This window comes from Pantherophis guttatus, chromosome 7 (assembly GCF_059756535.1).
Source record: "Pantherophis guttatus breed Tessera chromosome 7, ASM5975653v1, whole genome shotgun sequence".
NCBI classification, from domain to species: domain Eukaryota; kingdom Metazoa; phylum Chordata; class Lepidosauria; order Squamata; family Colubridae; genus Pantherophis; species Pantherophis guttatus.
In genome coordinates, this window is record NC_142069.1 from 16,869,696 (window position 1) to 16,884,675 (window position 14,980).

At 39.3% G+C, this 14,980-nt stretch overlaps 1 protein-coding gene across 18 annotated transcripts in view; it reads right to left on the reverse strand.

Annotated features, from left to right (window-relative positions):
* The window catches only part of ERC1 (ELKS/RAB6-interacting/CAST family member 1), a 149,452-nt gene that overhangs the window by 120,902 nt on the left and 13,570 nt on the right, over positions 1-14,980 (reverse strand). For all 18 annotated transcript variants that reach the window (XR_015728847.1, XR_015728846.1, XR_015728849.1 and 15 more), the window contains one exon: positions 2,007-2,423. Coding sequence is in view for 10 of the 18 variants with exons in the window: in XM_087873697.1 (XP_087729823.1) it covers positions 2,007-2,423 (417 nt within the window). In the remaining 8 variants the exon portion in view is untranslated. The remainder of the gene's footprint in view (positions 1-2,006; positions 2,424-14,980) is intronic.

Here is a 14,980-nt window from a genome sequence, read left to right on the forward strand (position 1 = left end):
CAGTTCTGATGTTAGCTGAAAATCCATTCAGGAGCCAGGAGAAATAACATGTCTTATTTTATTCTTGATCAAATAAACCAACTTTATATTCCTTCATTTTACTTTTAGAAGTTGTAATCTTTAGTTCATTCAAATATTGTTGTACAATTTGATTTAACTTCATTTCTTCTTTGTCCTATCACAAAGAATTCTTCAAGGCTTAAAGAACCTATTTTGTAATTTTCAGTAGAAAATTATTCAAGTCACTTTCTTGGTTTGTAATGTATATTTCCCTTTTAAATTGTAAGTCAATTTCTTTGTACATCCAATGAAACAACCTTTTCTAAAACATTCTCTTAGACTGTAAGTTGTAAATCCATTTTCAATATCACCTCTATTTTGTCAGATATGTTTTTTCTACATTTCTTCAATAACATATTTTGGATACAGTCTGTCCACAGAAGCAGACACCACTACTGACATTGTTGATATTGAGTCTATTTTCTGATTCCATTCTTCAAAAGTCTCCTTCAATATTTTTATTGTTAGTGTTCAGCACCCACTTACATACCTGTATACCTCCCATAGAGCTGTCAGGTCTCCTTACATCATTTGACTTTTATTTGCTGAAATACGATTTTAATCTACAAAAGAAATCTGGAATGCAAGTTTTCTCTATAAGAAAGTCTCTGAGCCCTATATGATGGATGTCTGATTTTGTTTATATGAATGTGTTCTGTCCAAAATAATTCAGCTGTTTTGCCTTAAATTTATAAATTTTAATCATAAAGTTATATGAAAATCAGTGAAGAATATAATGCTTACTCCACTTGAAACATGATGCAAAACAGCAAATGGTTTCAAACATCCTTCATAGTAAAGTAATTGTTTCTATGGAAACTATAGAACTGTCATTCTTTATTGTTGCCCAGATTTCTGGTTTTCTAAATAGAAGTAGACAATCATTTACAGCTTCCCACTAAAATCAAATAAAAGAATAATGTACAGATTGTCGTGATTCAGGTAGGCTCTATTTATAAACACACAGAATAGACTTGCTATTGTATAAAGGTAAAGGTAAAGGTTCCCCTCGCACATATGTGCTAGTCATCCCTGACTCTAGGGGGCGGTGCTCATCTCCATTTCAAAGCTGAAGAGCCAGCGCTGTCCGAAGATGTCTCCGTGGTCATGTGGCCGGCATGACTAAACACCAAAGGCACACGGAATGCTATTTCTACTTTTCCCTTTTCTCATACAAGCAATAGCCAGTCAGTTCAGCCATTTTCAAGAGCCAGAAGCATTTTAGTCTTAGGTGTATGGAACGCTGTTACCTTCCCACCAAAGGTGGTCCCTATTTTTCTACTTGCATTTTTTACATGCTTTCGAACTGCTAGGTTGGCAGAAGCTGGGACAAGTAACGGGAGCTCACCCCATTATGTGGCACTAGGGATTCGAACTGCTAAATTGCCGACCTTTCGATCGACAAGCTCAGCATCTTAGCCACTGAGCCACCACATCCCAGCACTATTGTATAAGGATAGGATAAATTGCTATTGTATAAGGATAGGATAAATTCCTGATTGCTCCCAGTATTTTTCTTGCACAAGAATGAATTCCTAAAGAACAAAAAAATAAAGTTCATAAATACGTTGCTTATTTTATTTTTAGACATGTTCTTGATCGATATCCTCTCCATTTCTGAATCCAGACTTAAACATATATGGATATTAACAACCCAAAATTTCAAATTTCAGCTTCCAATCTTTTTTTTTTTTTTGATACTTTTGATATTATTCCCAGATACATCCCCAACTTCCTACATACAGAATTTATCAATTGATATGGGAGCTCAGAATAAATTATGAATAAGCAACCAATTTGCCAATCAGGTAAGTTTAGATTCCAGACTAAGATGCGTGTTGCTTTAAACAGCTTAGGAAAAAAATCTGCAAGGGCTTGTTCCTATCAAAAGATAAAACAAGAAAAAAAAATGTGCAAGATTAGATGGATTATGTGAATAAACTCACTTCTCTGAGCAAGCTGCTCTCCTTTTCCTTTTGCTCTAGTAAAGTTTCCAGGTGATGAACGTGCATTTCAGCCTCTGCCAACCTTCTTGTGCGTTCGTGATCTTCCTCGGTGGCTTTTGCAGACAATCCCTTGCTCTGCAGCATTTCCAGTAACTTTTTAATTGACTCATCACGAGCATTTAAGGTCTGTTTTTGAGTCTCGATGCGCAACTCCATTTCTTCCAGGGTTTTGCGTAGCAAGAAGAGTTCCTTGGCTTGACGCTCATGCTCTGCATGAAGCCGTTGGAAGTTTTCTTCTGTTAGTTCGGTCAGAAATGGTTCACTGGATCTACTGCTGGTGTCTTGTTGGAAAAGTTGGTTCAGATCCCTCTGGATCCTAAGCTCGTCCTGAAGAGCTTGAATGGTCATCTGCATATGCTGAGAAATAAACATCCAAATCAATAATCATTTCAGTAAGAAAAAATACAATACAGATTTATGAGAGAGAATATAAATATATAATGTTGTGTCCCAAAACATTCCTAGTGTTGGGACACCTCCGAGTACGGGAGGCATCCCTTACTCATCCAGTTCAATTAGTGATCTTCTAATGTTATTAAAAGTTAAAGCCAACAGTTTCAACAAAGTTTAAAAGTTTTTTTTAATAATAACTTGTTCATTATATACTCTATATATTCTTTAAAAAAAAGAATTTGTTCTTAATATATCAGATATAATAAATTGCCCATCTACTACTCTATTCTCATATTCTACCAGGTTAGGTCTTACCTATACTTAGTAAATTGGTTCCTTGGTTCTGGGGTGGTGGGTGGGGAGAAATTGTCTCCCTCAGAACGGGTTCGCAATTTGGGTGTCCTCCTAGACTCACAGCTAAGATTAGAGCAACATCTGACAGCTGTGGCTCGGGGGACCTTTGCACAGGTTCGCCTGGTGCACCAATTGCGACCCTACTTGGATCGGGAGGCTCTCCTCACGGTCACTCATGCCCTTGTCATCTCACGGTTAGATTATTGCAACACGCTCTACATGGAGCTACCCTTGAAAAGTGTTTGGAGACTACAGCTGGTCTAGAACGCAGCTGTGCGAGCTGTCGTGGGTGCACCTAGGTACACCCACATTACACCAATTCTCCGCGAGCTGCACTGGCTCTCTATTGGTCTCCGGTCACAATTCAAGGTGTTGGTTATTACCTTTAAAGCCCTACATGGCTCAGGGCCAGGGTATCTTTGAGACCGCCTTCTACCACATAGCTCCCAATGACCGGTAAGATCCCACAGAGTTGGTCTCCTCAGGGTCCCGTCAGCTAAACAATGCTGGCTGGTGGGCCCGCGGGGGAGGGCCTTCTCTGTGGCTGCCCAACTCTCTGGAACCAGTTACCTCCTGAGGTCCGGACCATCCCCACCCTATTGGCCTTCCGAAAAGCGGTGAAGACCTGGCCTGGGTGAAGACCTGGGACCATTGATCTCGCTCTTGCGATCCGGCAAGATCCAGCCATGAATGGTGTAAATGAGTTTTAATGTTTTTAATGTATTTAATTTTTGAATGTTTTTATAATGATTTTAAATGCATTGTGCGCCGCCCTGAGTCTTCGGAGAGGGGCGGCATACAAACTGAATTAATAATAAATAAATAATAAATATTTTCATGGAAACAGATTCCTGGCTCCCACATTTCAAGAGGTCAATGAGAGGCAGGAACTCACTGAAGGACTACAGAAGTTTACATAATAACCGAGTTGGAAGGGACCAGGAAACCTTACACCACTTCAGACAAATGGTTATCCAATCTCTTCTTAAAAACTTCCAGTGTTGGAACATTCACAACTTCTGGAGGCAAGTTGTTCCACTGATTAATTGTTCTGTCAGAAAATTTCTCCTTAGTTCTAGGTTACTTCTTTACATTTAATGGCCGAAGACGCTGGCCAATCAAAACTACCCTGGATCCCCAATTCCAATTATCAAAGTATACAATATGAAAATAGTTCAAATGATTACAAATCATGCAGAATTATAAGGACAAATGATCCCTTTTTGAAACAGATACACTACATCAACCTAAAATGCTTCTTAAGGGTGGGCAAATCAACGCCAACTCCAGCAGTAATGGCTGAACCAAGTTTACGATGCAATGTCACCACGCAATTAAATGTCCAACTGTTGGGTCAAGAACTTATTTTTGGATGTGACAGATTACCCAGAATAGCGAGTAATCTGTCTCATCCATACGAGCTGTGGAGGTGCAGTGGTTAGAATGCAGTATTACATACTAAATCTGCCAGAGTTTAGGCAGCGTGACTAGTATTATGAGATAAACCCAGGAGCCAAAATACAGCACACAACACACAGCGCTTTTAGATAATTAACAGTGGTTTATATACAGCAATATATATATATATTCTTTCTAGCCAGGTTTTACCTACGTAAACTAAGATGTTCTGCAGCCCTGGTTCTGTGAAATCTCATTCACAAGTTTCTGGGCTTTTTGTATCTTGTTGACAAACAGCAACTTTGTGCTGCTCATTGGGAGACTCAGATAGCTATTTCTGAGTCTCCCAATGAGCAGCACAGAGTTGCTGTTTGTCAGCAAGATACAAAAAGCCCAGAAACTTGTGAATGAGATTTCACAGAACCAGGGCTGCAGAACATCTTAGCTTACGTAGGTAAAACCTGGCTAGAAAGAATATGCACATAAAAGCCTACGAAAAAGAGATATATATATATATATACACACATACATACATACATACACATGGTAAATACCTTATAATACAGCTACTGACACAAGGTGAGCAATGAGATACACGACGAAGAGAACATGAGAAGAGAGACGCCCTCTAATGGCTTCTTTTATATAGACAGTTTCTTACCCAGCTTCTTAAAGTGGCAGTAACCCTGCTGCCTCATTCCCATTGCATCAGTTTACAGTTGCTTCCGCTTACAACCTTCCATCATCTTACAGCTATTAAATCTACATACCCTGACAAAATCTGCCCACAGCCTGGAGTTTGATGCCAACCAGCTCAAGGTGGACTCAGCCTTCTATCTTTCTGAAATCAGAAAAACGAGGACCCAGATTTTCGGGGGAATATGTTGACACTGTAAATTGCTCAGATAGTGCTGTAAAACACTATGGAGCAGTATATAAGTGCTAAAATGTACTTTGAAGGCACTTAGTATGTCTCCTCATATTTGGGCTGCCCAACTTTATAAATACCATATGACAACATGAATTCTCTGTCTAATTCCTAGTCCACTCCAATCTGAAGGCTGAGAAAAATTTCAAACGAAGGGTTTGGATGATACTGCTTTAAGACTATATCATATCTTTAAATGTTAAGATCTTGAAGTGGCTGGTTTGGCACAAATTAGTCTTTCAGACTGAGTATTTAATCATTTATATGCCTCCACATCTTAGAAGAGCTTTCTTTAGAACAGATTTAGAACACGTTTTGAACAATTAAGATATGACAGATTCCATAGAGCAGTGGTTTCCAACCTTTCCGGCTTGGCAGGGAGGATGGGGATAGTTCTGTGCAAGCGGTAGACATGCACATGGCTCCATTTATGTGAGTTGCATGTGCACACGCTCACACAAATGGAGCTTTGCATGTGACAGCCAGTGCCCGCTGCTCGCAGAAGTGGAGCTGTGTGCATGTGCCCTCATGCTTGCACTCGCACACTCCATGTATGGCCCACAGCCCAGGGGCTGGAGTCCCCTGCCATAGAGTTCCATTTGCAGAAAGATTGTATATGTTGTGGCCTATTGGCCGCCGGCCCCTCCAGCAGCCGAATCAGAGGAGGCGGCATGGGAATCAGGGTCAGCATCAAGGAAACCTGAGAACTTCAAGGGGAAGAGGGAATGGAGCTGGCAGAGAGAGAGACAGAGAGAGAGAGGGAGGGAGGGAGAAAGGGGCGCAGCCTGGGCCGTCCGTCAGCCCTCAGATGGAGAGTCAACAGCCCCCAGGTCTGGAGGTGGTTGATGAAGAAGAAGAGGAACAGCTGGGTCCAGTGCCTGATGCGCAGATGCACAGAAGGCAGAGAAGAGAAGAGCAGGGGAAATCCATGGGCCGATCCTTGGGAAGGAAGAGCCACCGCTGCTAGCCCCACCCTACCTCTGGGGATAAAAGGCAGGGGGTGGAGATGAACAGATGTGGCAGACAACTATTCATCTTCTAGCCAGCCGGACTTGTTAGCCTGCGTTGAGAGAGAAATTTTTTGCCGGGGCTGCCGGCACTCCAAATAAAGGAATTTTTGAGTTCACTTCAGAGGGTTTGTCGTGTTTGGGGAGCTGGGTCAGAACAGTATATGGTGGTGCACTTGCTTCTAAAGGTATCAAACGTATCTTGTATAACTGCAAACTATATTCTGGGGAAATGGATGTTTACTTGGAATCTTGTTTTAAAAACTAAGAAATATTGGGAAAATCAGGATAAAGAGTCATACCTCTTATAGGGAGTGAATTTGCATATTGCTAGGAAGGCTGCAATTTTCATATCAAAGACCATTATGAAGAAGATAGCCTACCTAAAACAAATTGAGTTTGACACCACAGGTAACAATTTAATATGAATATGTTTTACTGTGTTTGGAGAATTCTTTGGAAAGCTTTTTGATATGGAGAGGTGTTTAATCAATAAAATTTATTGTATATTGTGTTCAATATAGAACAATTGAATAGAATATCTAAAAAAGGACAGATGTCTTATAAGGCTATGATACTATAGAATCTTACATTAAAAAGTTGATTTTAAACGTACTCTATTGCTAAATAATCTCAAAGGCAATAGAGTAGAAAAGAGATTAAAAATGTTTACAGATAAGTAGCTTGTCAGTAGAACATTTCTCAGCTCGATCAGGTCAAGCAAAGAACATTTTGTTCATGTCTACATGAACAGAAAATAGTCAAAATAAACCCAAGGAACAGAAGTATGCCACATAGGAAAGAACAGAAACACCTTGGCATCAACGCATTTTATTAGATTCCTAGAACAGGAAAAACTTTTTTTTGTTTATGAAAGCAAATAGGAAAAGATATTCCAATGCTATCCAAAAATAAAAATACAATTTCACATGCTGGAACTGTTCAAATGTTAGCAAGACCATATAGAATTTCTTCCAATGTAACCTACCATAAAACACACAATGATTTGATAAAACAGGAAAAAAATATTTTTACTGATATTGAAATTTGAGCCTTGCCTTTCTAATGAATAGCATCTTAGAACAGTTTAAAATAAAAAAATAATAGATTCAACAAAATGTAATCAAATTGTAATAGCATTAACTTCTTAGTCTACAAAATTACTGAACAAAACAAACTTTAGCAGGTGAAAGTCTACCAGAAAAAGGAATTTATAATATAGTACCATCCAGAGAGAAGTCATACATGCTTTATGGACAATGTATAATATTAATGTGGTAAATGAAACAATTCTATCTCTTGTTTTTAAAAACAAGAGTAAGTCTGGTGACTTCCCCATTAGCTTCACTATCAAATACCTTTTATTTCAAAGAAAGCTATAGTAAGAAATATGTAATCACATATGCCAATATAGTGTATCAAGACTCTTGAAACCAGGGTGGATTTGATTTAAATCAAGTCGATTTAAATCACAAATTAAATCATGATTTAAATCACTAGTAAAAAGGCTTGATTTAAATCAACTCGATTTATATCGTAATTTTTAAAGAGCAACTGTCATCTCTGTCCCTCAGTAGCTTGTCCTCTGAACATGTTGACTCACCGACAGTTCCAATATTGCAGAATATACAGCCTCATGCTATATACCTAAGCTCCAATTCATGCTGAATAAACTAAATTATTAATGTAACTTAAATAGGAAACTATCTTTAGATTTTTACTCCAAAAGCATTTTATTAAAATAAATTTGATAAAAATAAAAAAATCCGATTTAAATAAAAAAATCCGATTTAAATTTAAAAAATCCATTTATTTTTTTTTTAAAAATCATCAATTTTTATCCACCCTGCTTGAAACAGGCTAAAGGCACAGCAAGAACTGCTTATTAGAAGAATAAAAAGTCATCTCAAAAAAGGACACAGAGAAAACTGACAGAATTTGAAATATTTATAAAAAAATCAAGATCATTTCTCAGGGTGTATATAAAAATTGACTGAAATACGAAACAGGTGGAATAAGTTAAAACTATGATAAAATAAGATGCAAAACTTCCAAAGAAATACAATTAGTCTTTGACTTAGGACTGTTCATTCAGTGACCATTTGAAATTATGAGGGAGATGAACAAAGAGCCTTAAGAGGGGCTTGCTGGAAATTATGGCTGCTGCAGGACCCCTCGAGTCACAGGAACAAAATTTAGGCTTGGCAATCCATCCACTTTGTGACCAACTGCAGGGATGCTACAGAACACCTGCGTATCTTTCCCCCCATCCCACCCTGCTGGGTTCTTCCAGGCATTGGGCCTGCTTTTCACCACGCTGGTTCCCCCATCTTCCTCCTCCCCATCATGCCTTGGGGATTTACCTGTTCTGTAGATCTCCTTCAGAAAGTAGCTGATTCACCGTACACCAAGCCTTTGTGGCACCATCTCAGACTTGAGCACCATTTTGGGACTGGCTGCAATGAATTGTGGCTGTTCCAAAATGATGCCCAATTCTGGGATGATGTCATGTAGCCGCCATAATGCATAGGGAGGCTGAGAGGTGGAGCAGCTGGCTCTTCTTTCTGAATGGGATCTCTGGATAAGTATAATTCCAGAAAAAATAAATGAATATTAGCAGAATTTATTAAAACATATTCTGATAGCAACAAGAACAAATTTGGCATAAGAGCCGAGGTGGCGCAGTGGTTAGAGTACAGTACTGCAGCTACTTCAGCTGACTGCTAGTTCAGCAGTTCAGCGGATCAAATCTCACCAGCTCAAGGTTGACTCAGCCTTCCATCCTTCCCAGGTGGGTAAAATGAGGACCCAGATTGTTAGGGGGCAATATGCTATTTAGTATACTGTCTTTGGTGTAAGCTGCCCAGAGTCCTCGGAGAGTGGGCAGCATAGAAATATGACTAATAAAAATAAATAAATAAAACACTGGAAAAGAGAAACTTTTTCTGATGGTATCAGATTGGAGGACCAAAACTGGGGAACATGAAGCAATGGTTTCATTGATGATGTATATCTGTAACAGAAGTTTAACCAGCAAAAAAAGTTTCCCACTATAGTATGTTAATCAGCAGAGCAAATTTATACATTTGGAATATGAATTCAAATATATGTAGCAATAATTTTTAATGTTTAAGATAAATGTTTAATGTTTAACATCCATCCATCCATCTATCTGGATTGTGGTTAGTGGCTGGAGAAATAAACCAAAAAGAAGGGAAAATGTGTTACCAGAAAGTTTCCCTATGTTTTTATTTATGTATTATTAATACTTATAATTTATTCTTGTGTTTATTCAACTTCTTCTATCCAATGTGAGATTTTTTTCTTTGCATTTCCTTATTGTAGTAGTAGTAGTAATAATACTAATATTAATAATAATATCATTTTGAAAAACAAATGGTTCTTTCTCTTACTTTTCTTCAACTAGACGTACACCGTAAGTGGGAGACAGACACTGACATGCATGTAAGTACAGAAGGTATTTGTGTGGTATCATTTATTTTACCCAAACTCCCTGAAATCTGGCCGCATGATCTTTAAATTTGCATACTTTAATATTTCCATACAGGAGGTCCCCACTACTTTGAAGCAAACCAAGCTTTTTTTTTTTTTTTTAAAAAGCGTTCTTTGGTGAAGTGACTCATGCAAATGTATCGGGGTTTTGCATTTTTTTCATATTAACATATTTCAGTTGCTTCTTTCCATGCAATGATTCACTATGGCTATTAAAGTAGTTCAGTGTGATTAAAATAGTTTTTTGTATTGTTTGAATGACTAAAATACTTTCCTCCTCCCTTGATTCTCTAAAATTCTTTGCTCTCTAAGCATGACCTTAAAAGCAAAGCGCTGCTGGCTCCATCTATCTTTAACCGCATTCAAGCTTTCCAACACACTCAGATTCATATCCCAATATTGATCAAGGCTGGAGACAGAGATATTTGGTAGGTGGGCGGATATAAATACTCTCAGCTTGGGATTTTCATCTTTTCTTTAACCGCAATGAAATAAAACATGTGCATGAATGTACTCACAACTTGCTCTGTGGTTTTAGACAAACATATGCTTCCAAAGAAAAGAAGACCCCGAGTTCTCCCCTATCCGCTCCAGAAAGTATGAGCTAAACGAGTCAGACACAGACCACAATGGAACAACAGTCAAAGAAACCTGAAAGAATCTCCTGAAAAGATTGATCTCAATGCAGACACACGCAGAAAAATTTCTCTGTTCCCACTATCACATTACTTTCCAAAAGTCATAAATCTCAGCAAGGGTTTTAGATGCTTGTTTACTTCTAATTTAGATTTCTATGGACACCCAAGTCAACAGTGACCCTGGGCAACACAAATTAAAAATAAAACCATAGTCGACAGGACCAACAAAAGAAATAAAAAGACATATCAAGAAAAACAGACACACACAACAGTTCAATCCGAATGGGCAAAAAGTAGCCCTGATCTTCAAGACCCATTGAAAGGACGATAGGATCAGGGCTGTTTGAAATGCCAGCAGAATGCTATCGCGGAGGGCAGGCACCACAACACAGGAGGTTCACATCCTATGTCCCAAGAGAAAGCACTATTAATCCAGGACAGGGTACAATTGATGCACTAGAGAGGGGTGTCAAACTCGATTTCACTAAGGGCTGCATCAGGGTTGTTTGACCTCGAGGGGGGGGGCATGACTGGGCTGAGGTGGGTGTGGCCCTCTGCCAGCAAAAATGGAGCTTGGGGAAGCTGTGTGCGGCCCCCAGGACCCTGTTTTTGGCCGGGACGGCCTCCTGCAGCCCTCTGAGCTCCATTTTAGCTGGTAGAGGGCTGCAGGAGGCTGTCCTGGCCAAAAATGGGCCCTGGGAAGGTTGTGCACGGGCCTCCTGAGCTCCATTTCTGTTGGCAGAGGCACCATAGGCTGGTCCTTACAGGGCAGCCCCGTGGGCCAGATCTAAGCACCTTGAGTTTGATACCCCTGCACTAGATGGATCTGGGCAAAGATCTTCAACACCACACCTACAACTTGCTCTTTGAGCAGGATCTGTGTGTCTGGAAACACCCCCCCCCCATGCACATCCAGTTTTGTCTGGGAAAGTGCAACTTTAGAACCAAAGATGGAAACCAAAGTTCTGTGAACCCACAGTCATGCAGTCTTTTATGAAATCTCTGGTTTAAGTCTTGATTTAGGATTTATTTTATTTGATAAGCATAACATTTATTTGTCTTTGGCATCTGCTTAACACTAAGCTCTAGTTCAGTGATGGCAAACCTTTTTGCCATCGTGTGCCAGGAAGGGGAGGTGGGGGAGGTTCGCACGCGCGCGTGCCCACACCCATAATTCTATGTGCCCTGCCCTGTGCATGCAATCCCCCCCCCCTGCTCCTGGCACACAATGGCCCAGTAGGCCCTTTTTTCTTTCTCACCTGGCTCCAGATCCCCTCTATGCATCTGGGAAGGCGAAAACAGCCTTTCCCACTCCCTTGGAGGCCCTCCGGAGGCCTGAAACGGCCCATTTTCCAGCTTCCAGTGGGACAGGAAGTGACTTTATTGCTGTCCCCAGCCTCCAGAGACTCCTCTCTGGGGACAGCAAAAAAAGTCACTTCCTGTCCCACCGGGAGTTGGGAAATGGGCCATTTCAGGCCTCCAAGGGAGTGGGAAAGGTTGTTTTCACCCTTCCCAGATGCATACAGGGGATCTGGAGCCAGGTGAGAAAGAAAAACGGGCCTTCCACACACCCTCCCAGGCCCTCCAGAGGCAGGAAACAGCCTGTTTCCCTACTTCTGGTGGGCCCAGAAGGCCCGAAAATTAGTTGGCCAGCGCGTGCATGCACGCCAGAGCTGAGCTGGCGTGCCCACTGATATAGCTATGTGTGCCACCTGTGGCACACGTGCCATAGGTTCGCCATCACGGCTCTAGTTAGTTTTATAACCCTGATTTCTATTTAGCTCCTGGGCTCTTTTGCAATGTGACCAGCTCTCTATTCTCCACTATTTGCTCCCCTGTTAAGGGCTATGGCCCATTGTTCTATCAGGTTTGGTTTATGTCTTATTTTTTTCCTTGTTCCTTCTGGGCTATTTTTATTTAAAGACTAATTAAATAGTCCTAATGTTTTCCTTTGCCCCTTATAAAAGACAGACTACAGACCTGACATTTAAGATACACATTCAATGATCACATATTCCTGCAGGGAAGACTCACATCCTGAGTATATCCTGGTGGCAGTTGGAGGTCAACTATGACAAATTATTCCTTTTCATTTCAATCCCGCCTTCAGTTGTCTTTTAATGTTGGCTTTTACTTCTACAGGGATTGTTTCAAATATGCACAGTAGGATATATTCCATCTAGCCAAATGTAATTTTTATAAGTTGTTCAATGTTTAAATTTCTCTATTAATATTTGACTAATTTGCAGTGAAGAATATGTGAGCATATATGCAGAATATACATTTCATTGTTTCCTCTCTGACGGTAAAACTTTCCAGATTTTTTTTTTTGAGGGGGGGGGTGATGGGAGTCAAGTTCTGTTAATCAGAAAGAGGAATCACTTTTCTGCTTTGTCTTAAGTTTAACAATAATAACTAACCCTGATCATGAACATTATTACATCATGATCATACATAACAAAAGGGCTACAGCTCCAATATACCCTTATTAGTATATGTTTTATGTATATGTTTACCGTTGGGAGGACGTTGGGGGAATAGATTCTGTGTTGGAGATTATTTATATCCTGCCTGTTATTTTTATAAATAACTCAAAGCAGAGGACATACCTAACAGACCTTCCTGCTACTATTTTCCCCCATAGAGTAAGTTGGGCTGAGAGAGGATAGCTGGTTCAAAATTACCCAATTGGCTTCCATACATAAGGCAGAATCAGAACTCGCAGTCTCCTGGTTTCCAGCTTCATGCCTAAATAGTAGATTGATCTGTCTGTCCGTCTGTCAGTTTTTTTATGCTGTGAGCCACCCAGAGTTAATTGGGTCTGCAGCTTCTAAATCAGATAAAATCAGTAAATACTCCTTTGTTCACTTCTCCTGTTCTGAGGTCACATGCCAACAAAGAATGTCAGTTTATCTTTTGTCTGCACCCATAACAAGGGAACTTGAATATGATGCTACATAGAGCATAAGAACTTGGTATACCTTTTCATATGTTGCTAAGCAATCTAGTTTAATAAAATGGCCAATATTATTTGTAGTTGTGCATGTGTCTTTTAGAGGTATATCAACATACAGCAAAGACAGCTTTCCCACTCATTTCCTGCAATTAAGATTTCCAGTGAAAGCCGGAACTGATGGGCTCGAAGAAAAACTGTTTAGATTAATTCCTACTATGTTTGGAAAACTGATATGTGACTGACCTGGCAAAAGGACTGCAGGGGCTTACCCATTCTCTGTCCATCAGAAAATAATTATGATTTTTTAAGACTCGATTCTCCTTCTCCACTACCAGCAGTTGCTATGTGGATTGGATTATTCTGGGCTTCCTAAAGCAAGGGAGACCTCTGCTATGATGAACAGTCATATTAATATTATGATTTTCACGATGTATGTTTATATGGTGTTTCATTTACTTGTAATGACCAATCTAGATAATGTGTTTTGACATAAAAAGTGATCATCCACAGATTGGCTGTATCCTTCTTGACTGGTAAGGGTTTACCAAAAGTGGCTTACTTAATTATCCATTGAGATAATTAATCCCTACGCTGCGTTTTTGGATCCACTACTTGCCTAAGAAAAGGATGTACTGAACAACGGTTTATTTTACAGGCAGCTTCTACTTGCATTTTCCATTCCCTTTTTAAGAGATGTTTGAGAAAATAATTTCTTGGATCATAGCCAATCTAGTATTCAACTTTATAAACCCCTGCTTGAACCCTCATTCTTCCATTTTTGATCATTGCTCATTCAAGAATGCTCTTGAATATGTCATTTGCAAGTCAAGATAACTATGAAGTTTGGGCAGACTTCACATTTATTCATGATCAGCATATTTTTTTATCAGACAAAATTAAAACAGAGAACCTGAGAACTTGTTACGAATATTAGGAACTAATTACTTTTGGAGAAAAAAAAACCACAATAAAAAGACTAACAGAGATTTTAAACTAGAACCTAAAAAAATGATGATATGACAAATGATGTGATGCTTTTTTAATATCTAAAAATTATATCTAATGAATGCATCTCAAAAGTTCAAATTCTAATGTTTCTAAATTCTAAAATTTGAATTCAAATCCTAAATTTGAATTAAGATTATAAAAACATGTATGAATGTAGTGAAAAAAGAAACGTCGTGTACGGTATGCCTGTTTACTTTTATTAATGGAACTGTTAGATCCGTCATTAATTACAGCAAATATAAATAAATTGATCTAGTGTTAGACTTTCCATCAACCAAAAAGAGTGACAACATCAAGATGAATCATCCATTTTCAAAAGGTTGAACATACCCAACTGTCACAGTAACCATGAAATAAAATGTTACCAGGGAGATTTTCGTTGAATGTGCCTGATAAACAAACGGAATAAAGACCGGAATCAATTTGCTTCTATTTCAGAAAACAGCTCTATAGTTCAATGCCATTTCTATCATTTCACTTTGTCCTGCAAGACTGGTCCAAAGGTAAGAACAGGTAGAAGAGGAAGGAGATACTCTTGAAGGAATAGAAGAGCAAAACATCGGCATAGTTCTGAAAGGCGGGTGGGAGTGGGAGTGAAAAAAACCACCCTCAAAATTATTCCCTCTTGATTTTGTTTGAAATACGTGCAGGCAGGCAGAAAGTCTGTCAAGCCTTAAAGATTCTATTATTAGTTCCAGCAACAACAGAATTATAGTAGT